Source organism: Sander lucioperca, chromosome 6 (genome assembly GCF_008315115.2).
Source record: "Sander lucioperca isolate FBNREF2018 chromosome 6, SLUC_FBN_1.2, whole genome shotgun sequence".
NCBI classification, from domain to species: Eukaryota; Metazoa; Chordata; class Actinopteri; order Perciformes; family Percidae; genus Sander; species Sander lucioperca.
This window is the reverse complement of record NC_050178.1, coordinates 25,478,163-25,499,502: the sequence shown is the minus strand read 5'-3', so window position 1 is coordinate 25,499,502 and position 21,340 is coordinate 25,478,163. Positions and strand designations below refer to the sequence as shown.

The 21,340-nt window shown below is 42.7% G+C and overlaps 1 protein-coding gene across 1 annotated transcript in view; it reads right to left on the bottom strand.

Annotated features, from left to right (window-relative positions):
• LOC116052795 (dedicator of cytokinesis protein 3-like) overlaps window positions 1-21,340 on the bottom strand; it is a 171,042-nt gene that overhangs the window by 137,695 nt on the left and 12,007 nt on the right. The window contains exon 3 of the mRNA XM_036002229.1: window positions 20,329-20,369. Within this exon, the coding sequence (XP_035858122.1) occupies window positions 20,329-20,369 (41 nt within the window). The remainder of the gene's footprint in view (window positions 1-20,328; window positions 20,370-21,340) is intronic.

The window sequence follows — 21,340 nt, the reverse complement described above, 5'->3', positions numbered from 1 at the left end:
CACTAAGTACAACCCTTTAGAACCATGCGCCCGGCGCACGGACCCTTTTTTCCGCCGTCAAACTAGCAAAAGTGGATTTGGACACGCCCTAAACGCACCTGCCCTTCACACCGTGCGCTTAGATCGTTAAAATAGGGCCCTAACAGTACGTCGTTTATATTAGTGTCGTTGCTCGGGTCTGATTTTTCCCGCAAAGTCACAAAATGAATTCACGGCAGGTAGACGGCGCTATGGTAACACATTCTGACCGGAAAAGCCTGTGTTAGTGTATCCAGCCAGGAAGGTAACAGGAGATTTCTTTATATAGGCCTGACTGTATTTTGATGTTATTTTAGATGTTATCTGCTGTAGTTATGGCTGATACTGGGGCAGGGCCATCGCAGGAAAGAAGGAAATTAAACGAAGAACAACTAAAGGCTGAAAGGGAGGGTGCCCGGATAGCTCAGTTGGTAGAGCTGGCGCCTAAATATAGAGGTTTACTCCTCGACTCAGCGGGCCTCAAATCGTAGGCATCTCTCCTTGATCCCCTAGCTGTGTAATTAAAGAAAAGTTAGTATGACTTTTATGTAACTTTGACCTATTTATTTCAAACAAACTCTTGTGTAACAGTAAAACTCCTGACTTTAATCTTGATTGATTGGGTCATTAGAGTGAGTACAGTGCGGTACCAATTAGCTTTAGGGTGGCAGGTGATTTAGTGAAAAATATATAGATTAGAATCACTCTTTTGTTTGGATGTTTTATGCAAATTAAGCTCAATCCATAATGTTTAATTTACAGTTCAGTGCCCACTCATTTTATGTGCATTATTTCTCCATTCATCATGAAGATATTTTGGCTGACATGTTTGTAGAAACATTTAGAGCTGCAAAAATTAATTGATTAATTGATTAGTTGTCAACTGTTAAATTCATAGCCAACTATTCTCTGATTCCAGCATGTTAAATGTGAATATGTTCTAGTTTCTTCTCTCCTCTGGGACAGTAAACTGAATATCTTTGAGTTGTGGACAAAACAAGACATTTGAGGACGTCATCTTGGGACTTTTTGGGAAACACTGATCCACATTTTTCACCATTTTCTGACATTTTTGGGACCAAACAACTAATCTATTAATCCAGAAATAAATCAACAGATTAATTGACAATGAAAATAATGGTTAGTTGCAGGGCTGTAGCACTTAAGTCCGAGTCCGGACCCAAGGTGTTTTTCTGTTGTCTCGGACTCGTTGGTATTTGGACTCGGACTTGTCTCGGACTCGGGCATTGGACTCGCCAAATATTCTAGTTGGTCCCGACCGAGTCCAGCACTATATGCTTTTTTGTAACTTTCAAGTAACTTCCTCCTTCAAAACTAAACCATTGATTGAAGCGCGCTTGTTCAGAAAACAGGTATTAGTTTAATTCAAAATCCATCTAGAACAGACGTCGAGATTAGTCGCCTGGTATACACCTGGCTGCATCATATACCTCAATCATCAGGTATTAATTATTTTCATTTTGGCCACAGATAGAATGACAGCAAGCACTTTGTACTATGAATTCTTCAGGACAAGTAATAAGTTCAATAAAGGGAACATTCTTATTTAATACTTAAAGTAAATAACATGGACTAATTTGATCCTATAGTGCAGGGGTGTCAAACTCAACTTCACTAAGGGCCACACTGGAAAATATGAATCACATCAAGGGCCAGACATGTTTACTTTCAGCCCAGTCTCATGGCAGTTCGTGAATTGGTGACGTTATTTAATCTATTGATTCGTGTACAGGGACACGTTTTTCTGGTTTTTATCGAGTTGGTGAGCACGAATTTTAAACTAATGTATTTGAATGGGAGGCATATTACGTGATAACAGCACGATTATGGTAGCGATTAGTATTGAAAAGTCGAAAATCCGCGTAAGGAGGTTGGTTGGGGGGGTGGATGGGTCAAACAACACAGGACTTTCACCCCGGAGACCGGGGATCGCATCCCGCGTGTTGTAGTTCCTTTCCGCATTCTTGTTCTCCTAACCACAACCTTTCCCCGTCTTTCTTTTCCTAACCACAACCGTCCCATTGTTGTCGCCGTTGTTGTCGGCGGCGTGCAGCATTTCATTTCCCCGTTGTTGCGTCCCCAGAGACCGCGGATCGTGTCCCGGCGGCCGTTGTTGTCACCGTCTACCGCGTGTGGCGTCCCCGTTTTTGCATCCCCCAGAGCAGGCCAGTGTCATGGCAGTTGTCGCCGGCGTGCAGTGTTTAATTTCCCCGTTGTTGTGTCCCCCAGAGACCGCGGATCGTGTTGTCACCATCTCCCCCAGAGCAGGCTGCAGCCCAGTCGCATGGCAGTTCGTGAAATAGTAACGTTCCAATTTCGTGGTGACCAGCACGAAATAAAGTAGAAAATCATTTCCCTGTACACGAATCAATAGATCAAACTAATGTGACCATTTCACGAACTGCCGTGAGACCGGGTTGTTACTTTATTGATATGCTTTTATTTAATCAAAGAAATGGTCAAATATCTTTGACTGTATTATTGCATGTGTCATATAGTCTCACTTATTCCGGCCGGATTTGGCCTGCGGGCCTTGAGTTTGACACGTGCTATAGTGTGTTATTCTGCACTGCATTATACAAATAATAACGCAAAATGATCATCTTGAAATAGAAGATATACTGTCTCTCACATCACATAAATTATGAACAGGTAAGTAAGTGGTCGTGACTCAGATTTTTTTTTTTCTGTCTCTGTATTGACTGTCTCTCATTTGGACTCTATCTTGACTTGAACTTGAACCTCTTAGGACTTGGTTTTGACTCGGTCTCGACTAGTCCTGGTCTTGGACTTGTCTTGGACTCGACAAAGGTGGACTTGACTACAGCCCTGGTTAGTTGCAGCCCTAGAAGCGGGTTTCTTTCACAGAGATGCTGCTCATCAACTTGCCCAGTTATGCTACTTTTAAATTACTTTATTTTCCCCTTAATGTTGCAGCACGACAGATGCAAGACAGTAATTTCGCCGCAGGTCTCTGACAAGCCAATCAGTGCCTCTGCAGCATGCGCGGCCCCTGTTGTGTGGCCCCCACTGACACCCGCTGATGTCTCTGCCTGGAATGAAACTCTGTGCTCTACTTTGTCTTTTACACACTATAACTGCTACACGCAGTAGTCCTCCAATGTGGAAGCAATTATGTATTTTGTGTCATTAAATCTTTGTATCTCAAGTGACTCAGGAAATATTTTTTATGGAAATTGGGAGCGTAGAAAGAAAAGGCTCTTGAATGAACAAAGTGTAGCTGGTGCTGCAGCAGTCTACTGAGGGAAAGAAAAGCAGACGCTGAGAGGAGGGAATCTATTTCAGGACTTGACGTTAGTGGGTCTATTTGTGCTCAGTTGTTGGTTCGTGTATAAAAGCAAAACTCTACTGTATGTTTGTGTGTTAGTATCCTATTTATGTGTTCCCTCCGTTGTCAGCCAGCCCGCATGCCGATTCAGAAAACGTCCATACACTATTAACTTAGGTGCAAGTACTGTCGGGGTGTAAATCACACGTTTTATCACAATATGGTATTACGTTGATTCTTTGGACGACGATATAATATTTACAGATATCACAAAGTCTGCCACGATCGATTTCGATTCAATTCAGGGGCCCTGCGACCGGAACAAGACGAGATATTAGCCCATTTAACACAATCGCCTACATTTATATACATACAAAAATCTGACTCATAATATGATTACATTCATAATAAAAACAAACTACCATTTTAAATAAAAAATAGTAAATATAAAGTGGGAATTTCAAAATAAAAGCCCATCTTAAAGATGACGATATGTATCGATGTTCTCACTTTGTATCGATAATACTGGATCGCTGAGGACTGAATCGATACATTGATCCAGAATGATGTATGGTTACACCCCTAGGTGCAGGCATGTGTGTGTGTGTGTGTGTGTGTGTGTGTATAGATGAATGTCCTATCTGTGCTCTGAAAGCTTGGCCTGCAGCGGTTGGGGAAAGAAAGCCACCCAGTGCCATCATGCATAATAACCCTGCAGTCTTATTCGACTCCTCCTGACGACAGAGATGTATTCTGCTGCGCCTGTCAAAAGACCTTTTAGGGTCGAGCATGGCATAATGAAAACACAGGGGATAACCTCCCTCTGTTATTCAAGTGTGAATGTATTTTTAGAAGGGATGAAGAGGGCAGAGAGAGAGAGAGAGTCGGAGAGAGACCTATTAAGAGACGAAGAGACAAGAACAATAGTGCTAAGGAGAAATAGAGTAACTGTGGTTAGTCGTGCATTTGACAGGAGTGGTTCAGAGGTGGCGACCTGGCCTCCAGGGAGCTCCATCAATTACCTGTCTGCTCCGAACCAGAAACACAGACAGTGTGGAAAATGTCCTCTCCATAGTCAAGACTAGTCTCGCATTGCCACGCCTTCCTCCGCAGCGCCGCGGAGGAAGGTCTGGCTAGTCCACGCAGCATCCCGGGATGGGAGAAAAACGTGCTCTGGTTAATTGCCATTTCTTTAAACCAATCATACAAGTTCCTGTCTCTGCAGTTCTGTTAGTTGTGACAGTAGATGGTTAACAGGTCAGTGGATTCAGCACCTCAGGCTCCTCTCTGACGCTCAGTGTGTGTGTGTGTGTGTGTGTGTGTGTGTGTGTGTGTGTGTGTTTTGTTGTTCTCAATTTAGCTAATGGTGTTGAAACAGCGGTTCACTTAAAAAAAGGTCATTTTGTGAGACAGAAAGAGAGGGAGAAGAGGGAGACGGAGACAAGACGAACATAAAGGTGAAGGAGTTTATCAGACACAGAGAAAGACAGAGAAAGCATAAAACACAGAACCAAAGCACAAGGATGAGCGAACAAGAGAGGAACAAGGCTGCAGTAAAAACGTCACCCACCCACAAATAACACAGTCTCCCTCCGGAGGAGTCAGCCGCAAATACTGCGCGCCACCTTGTTTTCGACCTGTTTTAAGTGTCTCCCAGGGGCCAATCACGCGTCAGATGTGATGCATCTCTACATAAAGTTAAAGGAAAAGAGGAGACGGAGAGATGTACGGTAGAGAAGAGAGGCTGTGGCCGAGAGGTGATTGCACACCCTTGCCTCCTTCTTTCTAACCTGTAAATCCTCACAGACGTTCACTGTTTATCAAAAGTACAGAACGTCCAATTGTTTGTTTCCCCACAATGGTCCAGGAGACAAATCAGAGCAAATATAAATAATAGTTTATTATCCACCTAAATACCCTGAGCGCCGATGTGTCTGCTCTATTGTCCATATGTGAGATTGAATGCAAATGTGCGTCTGTTTATGCAAACAAAATTGGCTTGTTTTCCCATTTATACGCTAATATACTGTATCATGCAACGTCCAACTGTGCAAAGGGAATTGAGGCTCTCGTTTCCATGGTTTCCCGGACTCAGACGTTCTCTGTGAAACACAACAGGCTGGATTTCATGCAGTGTTACTTGTATATGATTTAGCCATTAACTAAGCAATATACAGTAATTTAGTATGTGTGTGGAAAGAAATAAAGAAATAAAGAAAGAAGAAATTCTTAGTCGACTAACGCTCGTATGATTTTGTCGATTAGTTGATTTAACCCTTGTGCTGTCTTCCCGTCGACCATGACAACCACAACTTTTTGTTTTCCTGGGTCAGAATTTCAAATTAAAACTATTTACTATTTTTACATTTTGGTCGTCTTTTCGACACTTCTGCTGCTTTTCCTGATGTTTTTGTCACTTTTTTTCAACGTTTTTTTGTCCCTTTTTTCCACATTTTTGATTTGATTTATTTTCTTCAAATGCTATGAAATTGAATAAAAAACCTGAATATATATATATATAGTTCCCAGTTTATATACGGTTAGAAGATGGCTGTGTCTCATGTGACCTTGTTATTTGTACACCCTGTACAACATGTAAATAGGAAAATGTTGGTGTTATTTTGTCACTTATTCGGAGCAGTAGGCTAGATGGAACCGGTTACCTCCAGGATCTGTACTAGGCTTAGCTAGCGGTGGGGGCGTCAGACAGAGTTACAAGACGCACGGAGATGAGAAGGGTATGTATGGACTTATCTAACTCTGAGGGTTATTGTGAATAAGACAAAGTCCCAATAAGTCAGCGTGTTCCTTCAAAGAGTGACCTATGCTCCTCAAAGAGCAAAATGGGTTAAATTATGTATAACTGACAGTCAAGTCGAGTGATTTCACTGGAATCTGGCTTTCACCACACAGCCAAACCACTTTAAACTTCCACAGGATTATCTGTCCAAAAAAAGATGGTTTCAGCTTGAGGACAGGGACAGATTGGACGTGAATGCTGCCCTTAATTTGATGAGGTGTTTTCAGTAAAGCAGCAGCGCTGAAACACAGCTCAAATATTCCAGATTAGTCACAGTGTTAATGTCCCATTTTACATCAGACAGGTAGAACTGGATTTAAGAACACACAACGCTTGAAATGAACACAAATACTTCAGCTTCTACATGCAGAACGCATAGGAAGGGGTTTGCATACAATCTTAAAAAGTAAGAGGCAGAAGTGAGGTGTTAACCCTCCGGTTGACCTCGGGTCAAATTTGACCCATTTACAAAAACTTTCTATATCAGAACTATGACAAAAGAACATTGAAAAAAGTGACAAATGTTGGAAAAAGTGACCAAAAATCCCATCAAAAATATCGCCAAAGGTGAAAAACTTGTTTAAAAAAGTTACAAAAAATGGACAAAAACATAAATAAAAAAAACGTTGGGAAAAAAAATTAAAAAAACATCAAAAACATTGCCAAATGTGATAAAAACTTGTTAAAAAAAAGTGACCAAAAAATTGACAAAAACATATATTAAAAAAATGCCAAAAAAGTGACAAAATAAAATGGAAAAAAGTGACAAAAAAATGTGAATAAAATCGACAAAAACGTCATGAAACGTGTAGAAAACAACAACAAAATGTTGAAATTTTGACCCAGAAAGACACAAAGTTGCATGGTCGACAGGAAGACAACACATGGGTTGAAAACAATGTTTTAGTTCAGTAGCAGGGCATCGGCTGTGAAAGGAAGAAAAAGTTACAGCGCAGATTGAAGTGGAAGAGAGTCCTCGCTGATCTCTACTTATAGACAGTGGGCGGTGACCACTTAGTCGAGGTAGAGAACTAAGGCCACATCATATTTAAAAAAAAAAACACTTTAAATATCGCCGCATTGAGCTTAAAGTACTTATGAACCCTTATCCAAGTCAGTAGACCACACGGCTATCAAACACTGCACAAAAGTTCATGTCGTAGTTGAAAACATTAGCAGATTGCATCGTGGTTAATGTGTTGGTTTCGCCTTCTTTAGCTTGTTGAGCACACTCATCTCAACGTGACCTCTAGCTCCAGTGGGTGAGAGAGATCATCTGACTCAGCACTTATCAACACACGTGGAGGTCGGCGTGTTAAATGCTGCACAAGAAATGTTTTATATGACTAAAATATAGACCTGTATCCATCACATCAGATTTGGCTGTTCAATATGAGAATTTCACTATTTGTCCCTTCGTGAGTGATCACGGAAGGCTTGTATCATGTCAACGCGCCAACAGTTTTGTTGTTATTACTTAGAATTCCTCATGGGGGCGACAGAAACTACGCACTATAGCTTTAAATAGAGTAATACAAAATAAATGAAAGATCCACTGAAAACAGGACTTTTCTGTAAACAATCAGAGATATGTAACATTATACCAGCATTTATATTTCACTTGTGAAAAAACTAGGGTTGGGTACCGAAACCCGGTTCCACTATGGAATAGTCACTTATCATATCACACTTTCTCTATAGTCTACCATTAGCTAGCTACCGAAATGTAGGCTACTTTTAATATGCAATATTTTCCCTCTGGGCTCACCAAAACGGACGTAAAAATATCACCGTTTCTCTGTAGTCTACCGTTAGCTAGCTACCGTAAATGTAGGCTACTTTTAAAATGCCATATTTTCCCTCTGGGCTCATCAAAACGGACGTAAAAATATCACCCTTTCTCTGTAGTCTACCGTGAGCTAGCTACCGTAAATGTAGGCTACTTTTAAAATGCCATATTTACCCTCTGGGCTCACCAAAACGGACATAAAAATATCACCCTTTCTCTGTAGTCTACCGTTAGTTAGCTACCGTAAATGTAGGCTACTTTTAAAATGGCATATTTTCCCTCTGGGCTCACCAAAACGGACGTAAAAGCATATTAACCATTCACTGCACGTGATCGCTAGTAAACATATTACATCTTTGATGTCATTTTTCAGTTTTTCAAGAATCGGTTTAGGAATCGGAATCGTTTTAAAAGTACCGGTTCGGCATCGGAATCGTAAAAAATCCAAACAATACCCAACACTAGAAAAAACTGTAAATATAATAATGAAAAGATGAATAAAATATGTTAAATCAACTAAATATTTCATGTTCGATTAAATGCGGTCATCACGATTAGCGAATATATCTAATCGCGTATTCGATTTGAAAACGATTAGTCGTAGTCAGAGGTCATCTTAGCCTTCCCCCCCTTCTGTGATTTGTCTTATTAGAATCACATAGCACATTCTTCCTCTTTCGTTTCCACTTCACTGTGCTTATGTCTCTGTTTTTTTCCACCGTACAGTAATTACACTCTGTTGTGTTTCATTCTTATCGCACCTACTGCTGAGCTTCTGATAAACTGCCGTTCGTTGTGTTCCAGTCCGTTCTGTCACAAGCCGAATGCAGCTGTGCCTCACTCTCCGCTCCTCTCTTTTACCATTCTTTCTTCCTCTGTGTCGTCCTTCTACTGTCCTCACAGACTTTATCTTCCACCCCTCGCATCTTCTCTCTTCTGTTCTGAGCTCTTCTTTTTGATTCTGCTCGGTTCATTGTCCTTGTTGCGAGCGAGAAAAAAGGATTGTGTAAGCAGCTTCATAATGTACTCCGGTCCATAATTTAATCTGACTCGGCTCGGATGATAAAATTACAGTGATTACATCACGACCGTAGAGCTGTACATCTTCCTCCTTTGTTGTGGTTGGATTCTTCAACAATTCTTCGACAATGAGCGTTTTTCTAAATAGTCTGAGGAGACGTTTCCAGTGCAATGAGATTCTAAAAGGCAAGATGAGCCATAACGAATGTATAAATATTCACATCTCTCTGTTTTCACATTGCAGGCCGCCCTGTTGAATTTAAAACCACTGCCCCTGGATGATATTTTTGGAAGACAGTTCACATCTAGTCATACTTCGTAGGTATACGAACTGACAGCCATGTCCAAAAGACACACACGCTCTGCGTAACAATAAACAAAAAACAACAGTTTTGTACCGGCATCTTTCCGAATGGATTACAGCAGGCTTTGTAACCATTTGAGTCTTTTGAGTTTGGACTGAAATCTCTCCCTAAATGTAGGACAAGGTACGGTTTTCACTTCTTTTGTTGTAAGTTGCTATCAAGTGTCAATATTGGCTGAGCTGAGTTATTTAAAAGTGCCAGAATTATGTCTGAGACACGGCTAGAAAGCATCAGTTACACATGAGTTGTCTCAGTCTGATTTCATTCTCTTTTTCTTGTAATTGTGTTTGAAAATATGGGGGTCGTCTTATATTCGCGGACCAGACATTTGCGAGTTCGCGCTGTCAAGATATTCTATTTGAATGGAGAGAGTGCCGGTGTAACAGAGAGTGTTGCATTATGGGTTGCTCTGGTGTCTTAAATTTGAGTCATTATGGTAATTAAGCGAACATAAGGAAATTGCTGAATATAAGCATCTGAACATGAGTTTTCACCATGGACTCTGACGGACCATTTTTAAATCAATAAAAATCAGTTCCGCGGAGAGCCGTGCTTATCCGCGGTAAAGTTAACCGTGCCGACCGGGACGCAGGCTTCACCAGTGGGTAACCTCTGTATGAGGTATGATGTAGAGCGAGACGGTCATTATTGTGAATTGAATGCCTTCAGTTTGATTCAATCTGGCTGCATCGGTAGCGTGCCTATGTTCCCACAGCCCTATGTTCCCACATTTGTAAGATTTTTTTTCAAAATTAGGCCCTGTGTTCGCACATTTCCTTTTTCATAAATTTTAATCAGATTTTATCCCCCTTACCCTAACCAGGGTTCGTACACCTTTTCCAAGATCAAATTACACCACCGTAAAATACATACCAATACATAGTCAACATTATTATTTAGTGTTTTTATCACATTAAAAGAAATAATGATATAAACAGCCACAATTGTGTTTCATAATAGCAGTAGAATCAGATATTTAAGCAAAACACAAGTTTTATTTTTCAAAATGTATCGCTGTCTAAGAAGACTTTGCTTGCTATCTAACCTGCCTGAGTCAATGTAAAAACAATTACCCCAAACAAAATCACTCGACAGGTTCACTTCAGCTACTACAGCTATGGAGAGTAGCACAAGTGGGAGGATTTGAGCCAAATGACATGCAGCTGGGTCATTCTGTGTCAAAATCAGACAAAATCCAGGAAAACAGTTGCTGCACCCTCTTAGATATTGCTCAAAGTTTATGCTCCCCTTAATGTCAGTCTTTTCTCTTTTCACTTTTTTTTCAAATCTAGGGCATGCCGTACAAACTTGTAATGGTTCAGTCATATTGACATGTTTGTCTTCCACCCTACAAAGTTTGGGCTGCCTATGAAAAATACTTATCATAATATTAATGTCTAAATATTGCTTCCCACATAATGTGATTTTCAGGCTGTAAAACTGAAGTAATTTCAAGGGCTGAAAATATGAAGACATAGGATTTGAACAGAACTATTTTACAGGCCTTGGTTTTGGGACACATTCTTGATATAGACAAGGTTTGAACAAAATCTGAGACAGTGCAACAACAACCTGGAATTCCATTTTAAACCAGAAGACTCTGACAGTGCACAAACACCTGCCTGATAAATAGCCTATATTATGTAATTGAAAAAAAAAATGTATTTCATTGCCAAGACATATACATTTATCTACTGGAATAGAGCAGTGTAAATATTGCATAAGGCCATCCTCAACCTTACAGTAGGCTACTTGTATCATTGTATGACACTCCATCTGACACGATTTCTGTTCAGCAATCAACGATTGTTGTTATGCACTGGGCTAGCGTTTGCAGGTTTTAATTTGCGGGTAGTTAACGTTACAGTTACTGTGATGTAACTTTGGCTATGTTCACTGCATATTCCACAAATGAACGTGCCATAACGGATGGAACTGGTATCACATAGTTGGCTAACTTCTTAGAAATGTGGGAACATTGGGCTGTGGGACCATTGGGCTGTGGGAACATTGGGCTGTGGGAACATAGGGCTGTGGGAACATAGGGCTGTGGGACCATAGGGCTGTGGGAACATAGGGCTGTGGGAACATAGGGCTGTGGGACCATTGGGCTGTGGGAACATAGGGCTGTGGGAACATAGGGCTGTGGGAACATAGGGCTGTGGGACCATTGGGCTGTGGGAATATAGGGCTGTGGGAACATAGGGCTGTGGGACCATTGGGCTGTGGGAACATTGGGCTGTGGGAACATAGGGCTGTGGGAACATAGGGCTGTGGGAACATAGGGCTGTGGGACCATTGGTTTGTGGGAACATAGGGCTGTAGGAACATAGGGCTGTGGGACCATTGGGCTGTGGGACCATTGGGCTGTGGGAACATAGGGCTGTGGGACCATTGGGCTGTAGGAACATAGGACTGTGGGACCATTGGGATGTGGGAACATAGGGCTGTGGGACCATTGGGCTGTAGGAACATAGGGCTGTGGGACTATTGGGCTGTGGGACCATTGGACTGTAGGAACATAGGGCTGTGGGACCATTGGGCTGTAGGAACATAGAGCTGTGGGACCATTGGGCTGTAGGAACATAGGGCTGTGGGACCATTGGGCTGTGGGACCATTGGGCTGTAGTAACATAGGGCTGTGGGACCATTGGGCTGTAGGAACATAGGGCTGTGGGACCATTGGGCTGTGGGACCATTGGGCTGTAGGAACATAGGGCTGTGGGACCATTGGGCTGTGGGACCATTGGGCTGTAGGAACATAGGGCTGACCCCGCTGCATCACCCTGTCAGGGTTCTAATTGTCAATAATGATCATTAAATTGGTATCGAAAAAAGTAGCGTTTAGTAACTGGTATCAAAGTCACAGTATTGGAATTGGTACCGGTATCGACATTTTTTTGAATGATCCCCAGCCCTATCCAGCACTTCATTTGATTTGTCGAAAGTCCAAACCATCCACAAAATGCTACACACTAGTACACCACCTCTTTTTCGTCTGAACAAGGTCCGGCTGTTTGGTCCAGACTTTGGTCCAGGGAGGTTTCACACCATTAGTTCCAGACCCAACAAGGTAGGGCCTTTAATGTTGGAGAAGAGACAAACTGCACTATAGTTTTCCCACATCTCTGTGCAGTTGTTTGCTGTCAAAGTGTCGCTTTATACACCACCGTGTCTGGCTTCATGTCTCACATTTCCATTTAGGAGCTGTCAACAGTCTACTGACTTCTACTTCTTCATCTTGCGTTCAATCTGAGTTTGAATAGATCCTCTGTCCATTTCTAAATTGCATACAACACGCACTCAGACACACACTTACTGGCACCTCACAGAGCCAGACAGTGTTGGAGTGGTCTACACCATGTGTGTATTGTGCCAGGTGTAATCCCCACTCTCCGTTCCCTGCAGAGAGGAGCCTTTTATGCCCGCTTTGTGGATGCGGTGAGGAGCTTGACATCCCAGAGTGAAAAAACATACCAAAGCCAAACAGACAGACACCATACACACAATATGTATGTCCTTTCTATCTCCCTCCTCATCTTTTTTTTCCTCTTTTTGCTTTCAGATGTCCAACCTGTGATACAGGAGGATTTTTTTTCAGGGATATATAGCTTTGGCCTCCTTTGAATTCAGGGATGCTGTTGTAATGCTGTAAATCAAGTGAAGGACATTTATAAAACTGATGCTAAAAGAGCATGTTACCTGTGTCAGCTAAATGCAGAGCAGGCAAAGTCCACAACATACATATACACACACACACACACACACACACACACACACACACACACAAACAGACGTAACACATACACAAACTCACACCCGTTGCAGGCACACAATACAGTGTGGCGAGAGAGAGAGGGAACTACCAGCGACAGCAGCGTGAGTAAATATGTCCACCCCGACAGGCAGCATCCTGTATGTTAGCGAGCTCTGCCATTGTGTCAGTTATATTTGACATATTTAACTCGCTGCATTCCATCCATTCTGGTTTATGAACAGAGACCATCCAAAGTATCTAAACTCTCCTGCCACCTCAAGTCTGAACTGACACAAGAAACGTTTTTCCACACTGAACATTACTGACAACCAAATTACAAAAAATACTTACAACTTTGTATTAGTTATTTATAAAAAATAAATGTAGGAAAGACTGTAAAGAAATGTTTTAGTGAGTATCAGCTCCAAAAAGGTGGAACAAGCTCCCCCGTTGAACATCAGGACAGCTGAAAGTCTACACATCTTCCGCTGCAGGCTGAAAACACTTCCAACTGCACCTTGGCTAAGAAGAAAACAAAACATGCACCTATATGTTGCACTTAGTAGTTAGGCTTATTTGAAGCTAATGTACTTCTTCTATGTGATTCTTGCTGTTCTGAGTGTGTACCTCATGGTTGAATGCCCTTATTGTAAGGTTGCTTTGAATAAAAGCCTCAGATACATGAGTAAATGTAATCTAATGTTAGGACAGCGTATAATAAAGACTGTACCATGCAGTCTAAACGTTTAAGATCATACTTAATAGTCTAAATATGTGGACGTGATATTGTTTTATGATTCGGCCTGTACTTGATGGTTGGTATCAGAGTTGGGTTCTTACAGAGGACAGAATGTGAGCCAAACTGTGCTGATCCATGCTTAAATGGACTGATGACCGTGACTAATGCACAGCGAGCACAGTCCCAAAGGCCCCACTGACACTGTGTGTGTGTGTGTGTGTGTGTGTGTGTCTGTGTGTGTGTGTTTCTGACACTCTCCTCTGATTGGTCTAATCTCTGCCGGAAGGTGACTGGACAGACAGTCACATCCACTGAACTGAGCCAAGCACACACACACATTTCACAGATCAAAACCAAACCAAACCATTAACGTTTTCATTTCTATATCATTAAAACACTGAATGTAATTGTTTTTCTGCAAACATACATAGATTATTTCAGTGTGTGTGTGTGTGTGTGTGTGTGTATATCTGTGTGTGTATCTGTGAGTGTGTGTGTGTGTGTCTCAATTGGCTCAGAGCAGTTGGCAGACAGGTGTGTGTTCACTTTGGCAGCAGAGTAGATCAGAAGACATCTCATATACAAACATGACGCCCTTCACTGCCCTGCTGTGGAAGCTGCATCAGTGACAACCAGAGAGCCAGTTATACACACACACACACACACACACACACACACACACACACACACACACACACAGACATTTTATCTTTTTTGTTTTTTAAATGTTCTGATATATAAAGACGCTGCAGATTATAAAAGAACACAGCTAAATGTCCCTAAATACACCCACACACACACACACACACACACACACACCCACACACACACCCACACACTTTACACATTGTCCGTAGAGATTCATCACTATCTGGGCAGCCAGCGCGGCTGTTGCCTTTATTCTGAAGAGAAACTCATGCGTTATATTCAAAGGTCAGGGTGGAGGGATACCAAACATCTCTGCAGACCTTTGTTAGCTGAACTGCACAGTTTAGAGTGGAACTGATGAGAAATGTCAGTCAAGGGTCTTTAAAGTGGACATTTCTTTATAGTGCTGCTATATTAGAGATGAGTAAACTTAGTCTGGCTCAACGGACATCCGGTGCACGCTCTTCTGTGTGTTGCCGTTCTCAAACTGTTCTCTACGGGAAACTACAACAAACTTCGAGAAACTCTGAAAAGTTTTGAAGAACATTTTGGATGGTGCAACCGGGCAGGCCTGCTTTGTTCTTTCAGGGAATGATTGTAAAGATTTATAAAGAATATGTTTATGGCATTTCCATTTCAAAAGTTCCTTCCCGAGACCATTTAGCAGAGCCACCGTCGCTGCGTCCGGAGCTTAGCGCCGCCCCAAGACGACTGGGATTGGTTTAAAGAAATGCAACCAACCCAGAGCGTTCTTTTTCTTTCTCCTATCCCAGAATGCATCTGTGGTGTAGCCAGACTTTACTACACATTACTGTGGAGATAGAGCTGGTAATGTGAAACTAGAGTAATCTAAACGCAGATGAGCCTCACAGCGTGAAGTTCCTCTAGTGCTGCTGGAACAGAAACAGAAAAAGCCAGAGCAGGAAGGCGTTACCTGAGGCAAACATAGCGATTAGTTTCATCCGGCGAGCCTGATGTAGAGAAACCAGGTGATTATGGTGGAACTAACAGGATTGGGTTGATGCCTTGCTGCTGGGACAGAGAGGCAGCGCTCAAACACAGTCACATTGAGACACGCAACAAAACAAGGCATGCAAACGCATGAATGCATTCTGCAGCACGCGAGTGGGCATCATTATATCACACATACTTTTGCACCTGTGTCTCATTATGCTTTACTAAATGCACACACACACACACAGTCAAACCTGACCTAGTCTCGCATTGCCAGACCCTCCTCCAAAGCACGCTGGAGTAAGCTCTGGCTGCTCCACATAGCATTCGGGGATGGGAGGAAAACGTGCTCTGGTTTGTTGGCGTTTCTTTGAACCAATCACAATTGTCTTGGGCGGTGCTAAGCACCGGAGAAAAGCCGCGTTGCCGCTGCAAAATAGGCTCGGAAGGAACTTGTTTTTGGTGGAACATGTGTACGTTTAAAAGTAGTTTCAGTCGTGCAATAGAAAACTCCGATTGGACAGATAGTCTAGCTAGCTGTCTGGATTTACCCTGCAGAGATCTGAGGAGCAGTTAACCATAGTCCTCAGAAATCCACCAGAGGTTAGAATGCCAACACAAAGGAAGCCCAAGGCAACACATATCCGGCCTAAATGAGTGAAATCCGGCTGATTTTCCGGCGGCAACGGACCAATCCCGGAAGGAAGTGGAACGTCAAGGATATAGACTAAACTTGACTAAACAGTGATTATCTGCTGTTCTGACTGACATGTTTTGTACAAACCTAGGTCACTTATTATTACATATTACATTACAAAAATCTTTGAAATGGGTCCAGTATAGAGCGAGAACGCCAACACGTTCTCACTCCGAACTCGTAAAATACGGACGTTTGGACAGTGGCTGTCAGCGTCAGAAGCGACGCAAAAAGCGCCCTTCAGCGTGTTTGTAGAGCGCACCGGGGAGAGCAGCAGCTACACGGCGTTTGAAGATGACGTAGCATTAAGAGTAACTACGGTAGTGAGTAGTATGAAAGACAGAAAATCTGCATAGGGAGGTTGGGGGGGTGGATGGGTCAAACAACATAGGACTTTCACCCAGGAGACCGGGGATCGTGGCCCGCGTGTCACATTTCCTAAACCCAACTGTCTCGTTCTTCTTTTCCTAAACCCAACCGTCCCGTTCTTCTTTTCCTAAACCCAAATGTCCCGTTCTTCTTTTCCTAAACCCAACTGTCCAGTTCTTCTTTTCCTAAACCCAACTGTCCCGTTCTTCTTTTCCTAAACCCAACGGTCCCGTTGTTCTTTACCTAAACCCAACCGCCCTGTTCTTTTCCTAAACCCAACTGTCCCGTTCTTCTTTTCCTAAACCCAACCGTCCCGTTGTTCTTTACCTAAACCCAACCGCCCTGTTCTTTACCTAAACCCAACCGTCCCGTTGTTCTTTTCCTAAACCCAACAGTCCCGTTCTTCTTTTCCTAAACCCAACTGTCCCGTTCTTCTTTTTCTGAACCCAACCATCCCGTTTTTCTTTACCTAAACCCAACCGTCCCGTTCTTCTTTACCTAAACCCAACCATCCCGTTCTTCTTATCCTAAACCCAACCGTCCCGTTCCTTCTTTTCCTAAACCCAACCGTCCCGTTCTTCTTTTCCTAAACCCAACTGTCCCGTTCTTCTTTTCCTGAACCCAACCGTCCCGTTTTTCTTTACCTAAACCCAACCGTCCCGTTCTTCTTTACCTAAACCCAACCATCCCGTTCTTCTTTTCCTAAACCCAACCGTCCCATTCTTCTTTTCCTAAACCCAACCGTCCCGTTCTTCTTTTCCTAAACCCAACCGCCCCGTTCTTCTTTTCCTAAACTCAACCGTCCCGTTCTTCTTTACCTAAACCCAACCGTCCTGTTCTTCTTTTCCTAAACCCAACCGTCCCATTCTTCTTTTCCTAAACCCAACTCACCCGTTCTTCTTTTCCTGAACCCAACCGTCCCGTTCTTCCCGCTTGTCATGGAAACGTAAGCCCACCCACGACCTTTTCCTTAACCTAACTGCGTCAAAAGTGACGCCAATAGTCCCGACCAAGCACGTTTAGATATGATGCTAAAGGAGACTTTTTGCGCCAATAACAACGCTAAAGCGACCAAGTGTCCATATTTTAGTGAGTGAGAATCTATTGAGAATCTATTGAGGAACGCTGTGAACCGCGCTGCAGTGTAACCCTACAGGACAAATGTTCACCGTCAGTTTGCGTCAACTAAAAGTTGAGTTTTTGCCGCTGACGGGCTCAGATTATTATATCTAAGTGTCTGACAACATTATGGAAAGGATCCCCCCAGAGATAGTCCTTTTTGTTAAAGAGTAATTCCCTTTTGATGAACATGACACAGCCGCGAAATCACCATCACCAAACTCACCGGACTCTATTTAAATAAACATTCCTTTTAGCGTGTATAGAAGCAGAATATTTCACATGTAAATGAGTAAATTAAGGGTTTATTTCAGCCAATTTCAAAGATGTTTGTTCACTTTAGTTACTTAGACACCAATGCATGGGGAAATAGCATTCAGGTTGAAGAAAAAACGAAATTACCCTTTAAGTCACATGTGTCAAACTCAAGGCCCGCGGGCCAAATCCGGCCCCTCGCAGATCATGATCCGGCCCACATATCAATTTAGGTTCACAATACATATTGGCCCACCTAGTTTTTGTCGCTTTTTCTGACGTTTTTGGGGGCTTTTTTTGCTATGATGGCTGAGGAACTTTTTCCTGACTTCTTTAGGACTTTATGTGGACCAAACTGTAAGTGAGAAGACTATATGACACATACAATAATACAGTCAAAGATATTTTACTTTTTCGATTAAATAAAAGCATATCAATAAACTAAACATGTCTGGCCCTTGAAGTGATTCTCATTTTCCAGTGTGGCCCTTAGTGAAGTTGAGTTTGACACCCCTGCTTTAAGTGCATTGCTCCCTGCTGCTCTGATTCTCCACTTCTGAAAGAACCGGTGAATACTGACAGGACGTCGTGGCCTTGGATCCGTCTCAAGTTCAGTAATAATGTGAGGGAAGATTTAAAAGATCATGGTGTTGAGTCGTGACATGTCTGTTTGGTTTTGGGTCTAGCTTTTGGGCTTCAGCGGCTGTTGCTACAAAAGTGAAACAGAGTTTCTGTATAAATGCAGGTGAGGTGGGGTGAAGTGTTTGGTACCAGTGTAGCTGAGCTGTTAAACTGTGCTCTCTAACGCAGAACTGTGAACATCCCTGGTACAGTATTTGATTTGCATGAGGAAACCTGAGCTTCAACTTTTTTCTTTCTGATTATCCCTGCTGTGCTGCATCCCATTGCCCTCGCTGTAACCTACGAAAAACGAATGGCAGAGCGCCGCCCACGGTAAAGCTGTTATGCTAGTCCACTATAAGTCAAGTCTTCTCTGGAGCTGCAGCCTCGGAAGCTCTCAACAAGATCGGATTTTCACTTGCAAAGCTAGCTTTTTTTTCCACGGAGGCAATCTTGTGTAACGGGTAGCAACTGACATGCTGCCTGAGAAATGTTTTCACGTGCCTCATACATTACGCAGATTGGTACCATCTATAAAATATTGTACACTTCTACATGTGTTATTCCATTTCAGATTGGTAGGTAGGAGTGTGGAAGTGTAGGAATAGGAATGCCATTTTAAACTTGCCCATGTGTTTATTTTAATTCGGTGGTTTTAACAGCTGGGGCCACGGGTTTTCGAAGACCACCGAGACCCTCCAGCAAAATGAGGAATTGTCCTAATTCCACATTTGTCAGAGGCTGTGAAGCATCCTGGAAACACAGACCAGTGTGTTCATATATCAGGTTACAGCTCTAGATTGGGCTGCCAGAGGAGGGCTATAGTACATGGATGCAATCCTCTTTTATGTTATGGTGTATGACCCTGTAAATATATCATGTTATGGAAAAATGTCTGGAACTTGAATTGACAAAATATGTAAAATATCTTCATGGGAATCTTTCATGGGAAGTTTTTTTTTGGCTAGATCAGCTAAAGTCACTTGACAAATCAGGGACGCTCAGCACACCGATGCAAACATTCCTGCGAATCTCAAAGCCATACCAGAGGGGCTTCTGTTTTATTATCTCACCTCTCAGCTTCTGCGTCTGCCCTTTTTCTAGGATGAAATCCAAAACCCGAGCAGATGATCTCTCGTATGTTAACACCTCCCCTGTCTACAGCACAGAAAACACCCAGCAGGGAACCACATCAGATAGAGGAGACACTGCTGTCTAGATATAGTAAAGCTAGACGGTAAAGCCTCTTACGGCCCCACAGAGCAGGATGGCGCAAAGTAAAATCGAAGGCGGGTGCATAGAGGACAGAAAAAACCCCACAAAAGAGGTTCTTTTTATAAAGACTAAAAAACCCAGAAGCCTGTTAGCTGCTGATCCAGACATGGTGCTTAAAAAAAATGAAAAAATGAGGCTGTTCGATCCAGCACAGGGTCAGGAAGGCTGCTCCAATAAAATCTGTTAAGAGATGTTGATTACCTAATCACACCGCACTGCGGTCATCAGATACAACACTTAAAAATCCACTGCAGTACTTCAAGTCACATCTGTTCTCTGGTGAGTTACCTTCTGGCTTTGTCTTTGCTTCTAAAAAGCACAAATATTAAGTGGAAATGAAGAAAAAATATCTATTATTCCAACTTACCCAGACACGTGAGGATGTGAAATTATACACATAAACTCCCCTTCACGTTACACATGCAATCAGAGATGTCGGCTAAATAAATAAGCCGTTTTCTCAACATCACCACAGCAGAGGAAGGCGGGAAGAAAGGGAATTGAAAATGTGGTAAAAAAAATATAAAAAGAGAATGGATAAAGTTATAAAGAGGAAGAAAGTGTAGTTAGGCAAACAGCCTGTCTGTCTTACCTTAACATTTGGCTTCCTCGTTGAGAATCCTCTGTACCATCCTGAAAGAAAACACAAACATGAATGACTAACGCAGCAAACACTGATTGAGATCCAGTGGCGATTTTAGAGCCTTTTTAGGGGGGCTCAAGCCATAATGTAACAAATAACAAGCAACGCAGGTGTCACTAAAAACTGACATGTTCACATTCTTGAACTTATTGCTTGTCCTGAAGAACACATAGTGCTCGCCAACAGGTTCTCAAACCCATCTCGTAAAATATGGACGCTTGGTCAGGTGCCTTTGTTGTTCTTATTGACGCTAAAAGTCTCCTTTAGCGCTATAAGTAAACGTGCTTGGTCGGGACTATTGCCGTCCCTTTAGCGCTATAAGTAAACGCGCTTGGTCGGGACTATTGCCGTCCCTTTAGCGCTATAACTAAAAACACGCTTGGTCGGGACTATTGCCGTCCCTTTAGCTCTATAAGTAAACGTGCTTGGTCGGGACTATTGCCGTCCCTTTAGCTCTATAAGTAAACGTGCTTGGTCGGGACTATTGCCGTCCCTTTAGCGCCTTAAGTAAGCGTGTTTGGTCGGGACTATTGGCGCCCCTTTAGCGATATAAGTAAACACGCTTGGTCAGGACTATTGGCGCCCCTTTAGCGATATAAGTAAACACGCTTGGTCAGGACTATTGCCGCCCCTTTAGCGATATAAGTAAACACGCTTGGTCGGGACTATTGCTGTCCCTTTAGCGATATAAGTAAACGTGCTTGGTCAGGACTATTGCCGTCCCTTTAGCGATATAAGTAAACGCGCTTGGTCGGGACTATTGCCGTCCCTTTAGCGCTATAAGTAAACGCGCTTGGTCGGGACTATTGCCGTCCCTTTTGACGCACTTATGTTAAGGAAAAGGTCGTGGGTGGGCTTACGGTTCCGTGACACACGGGAACTACGGGACGGTTGGGTTTAGGAAAGGGTCGTGGGTGGGCGTACGGTTCTGTGACACGTGGGAGGAAAGAAAAAAACAACT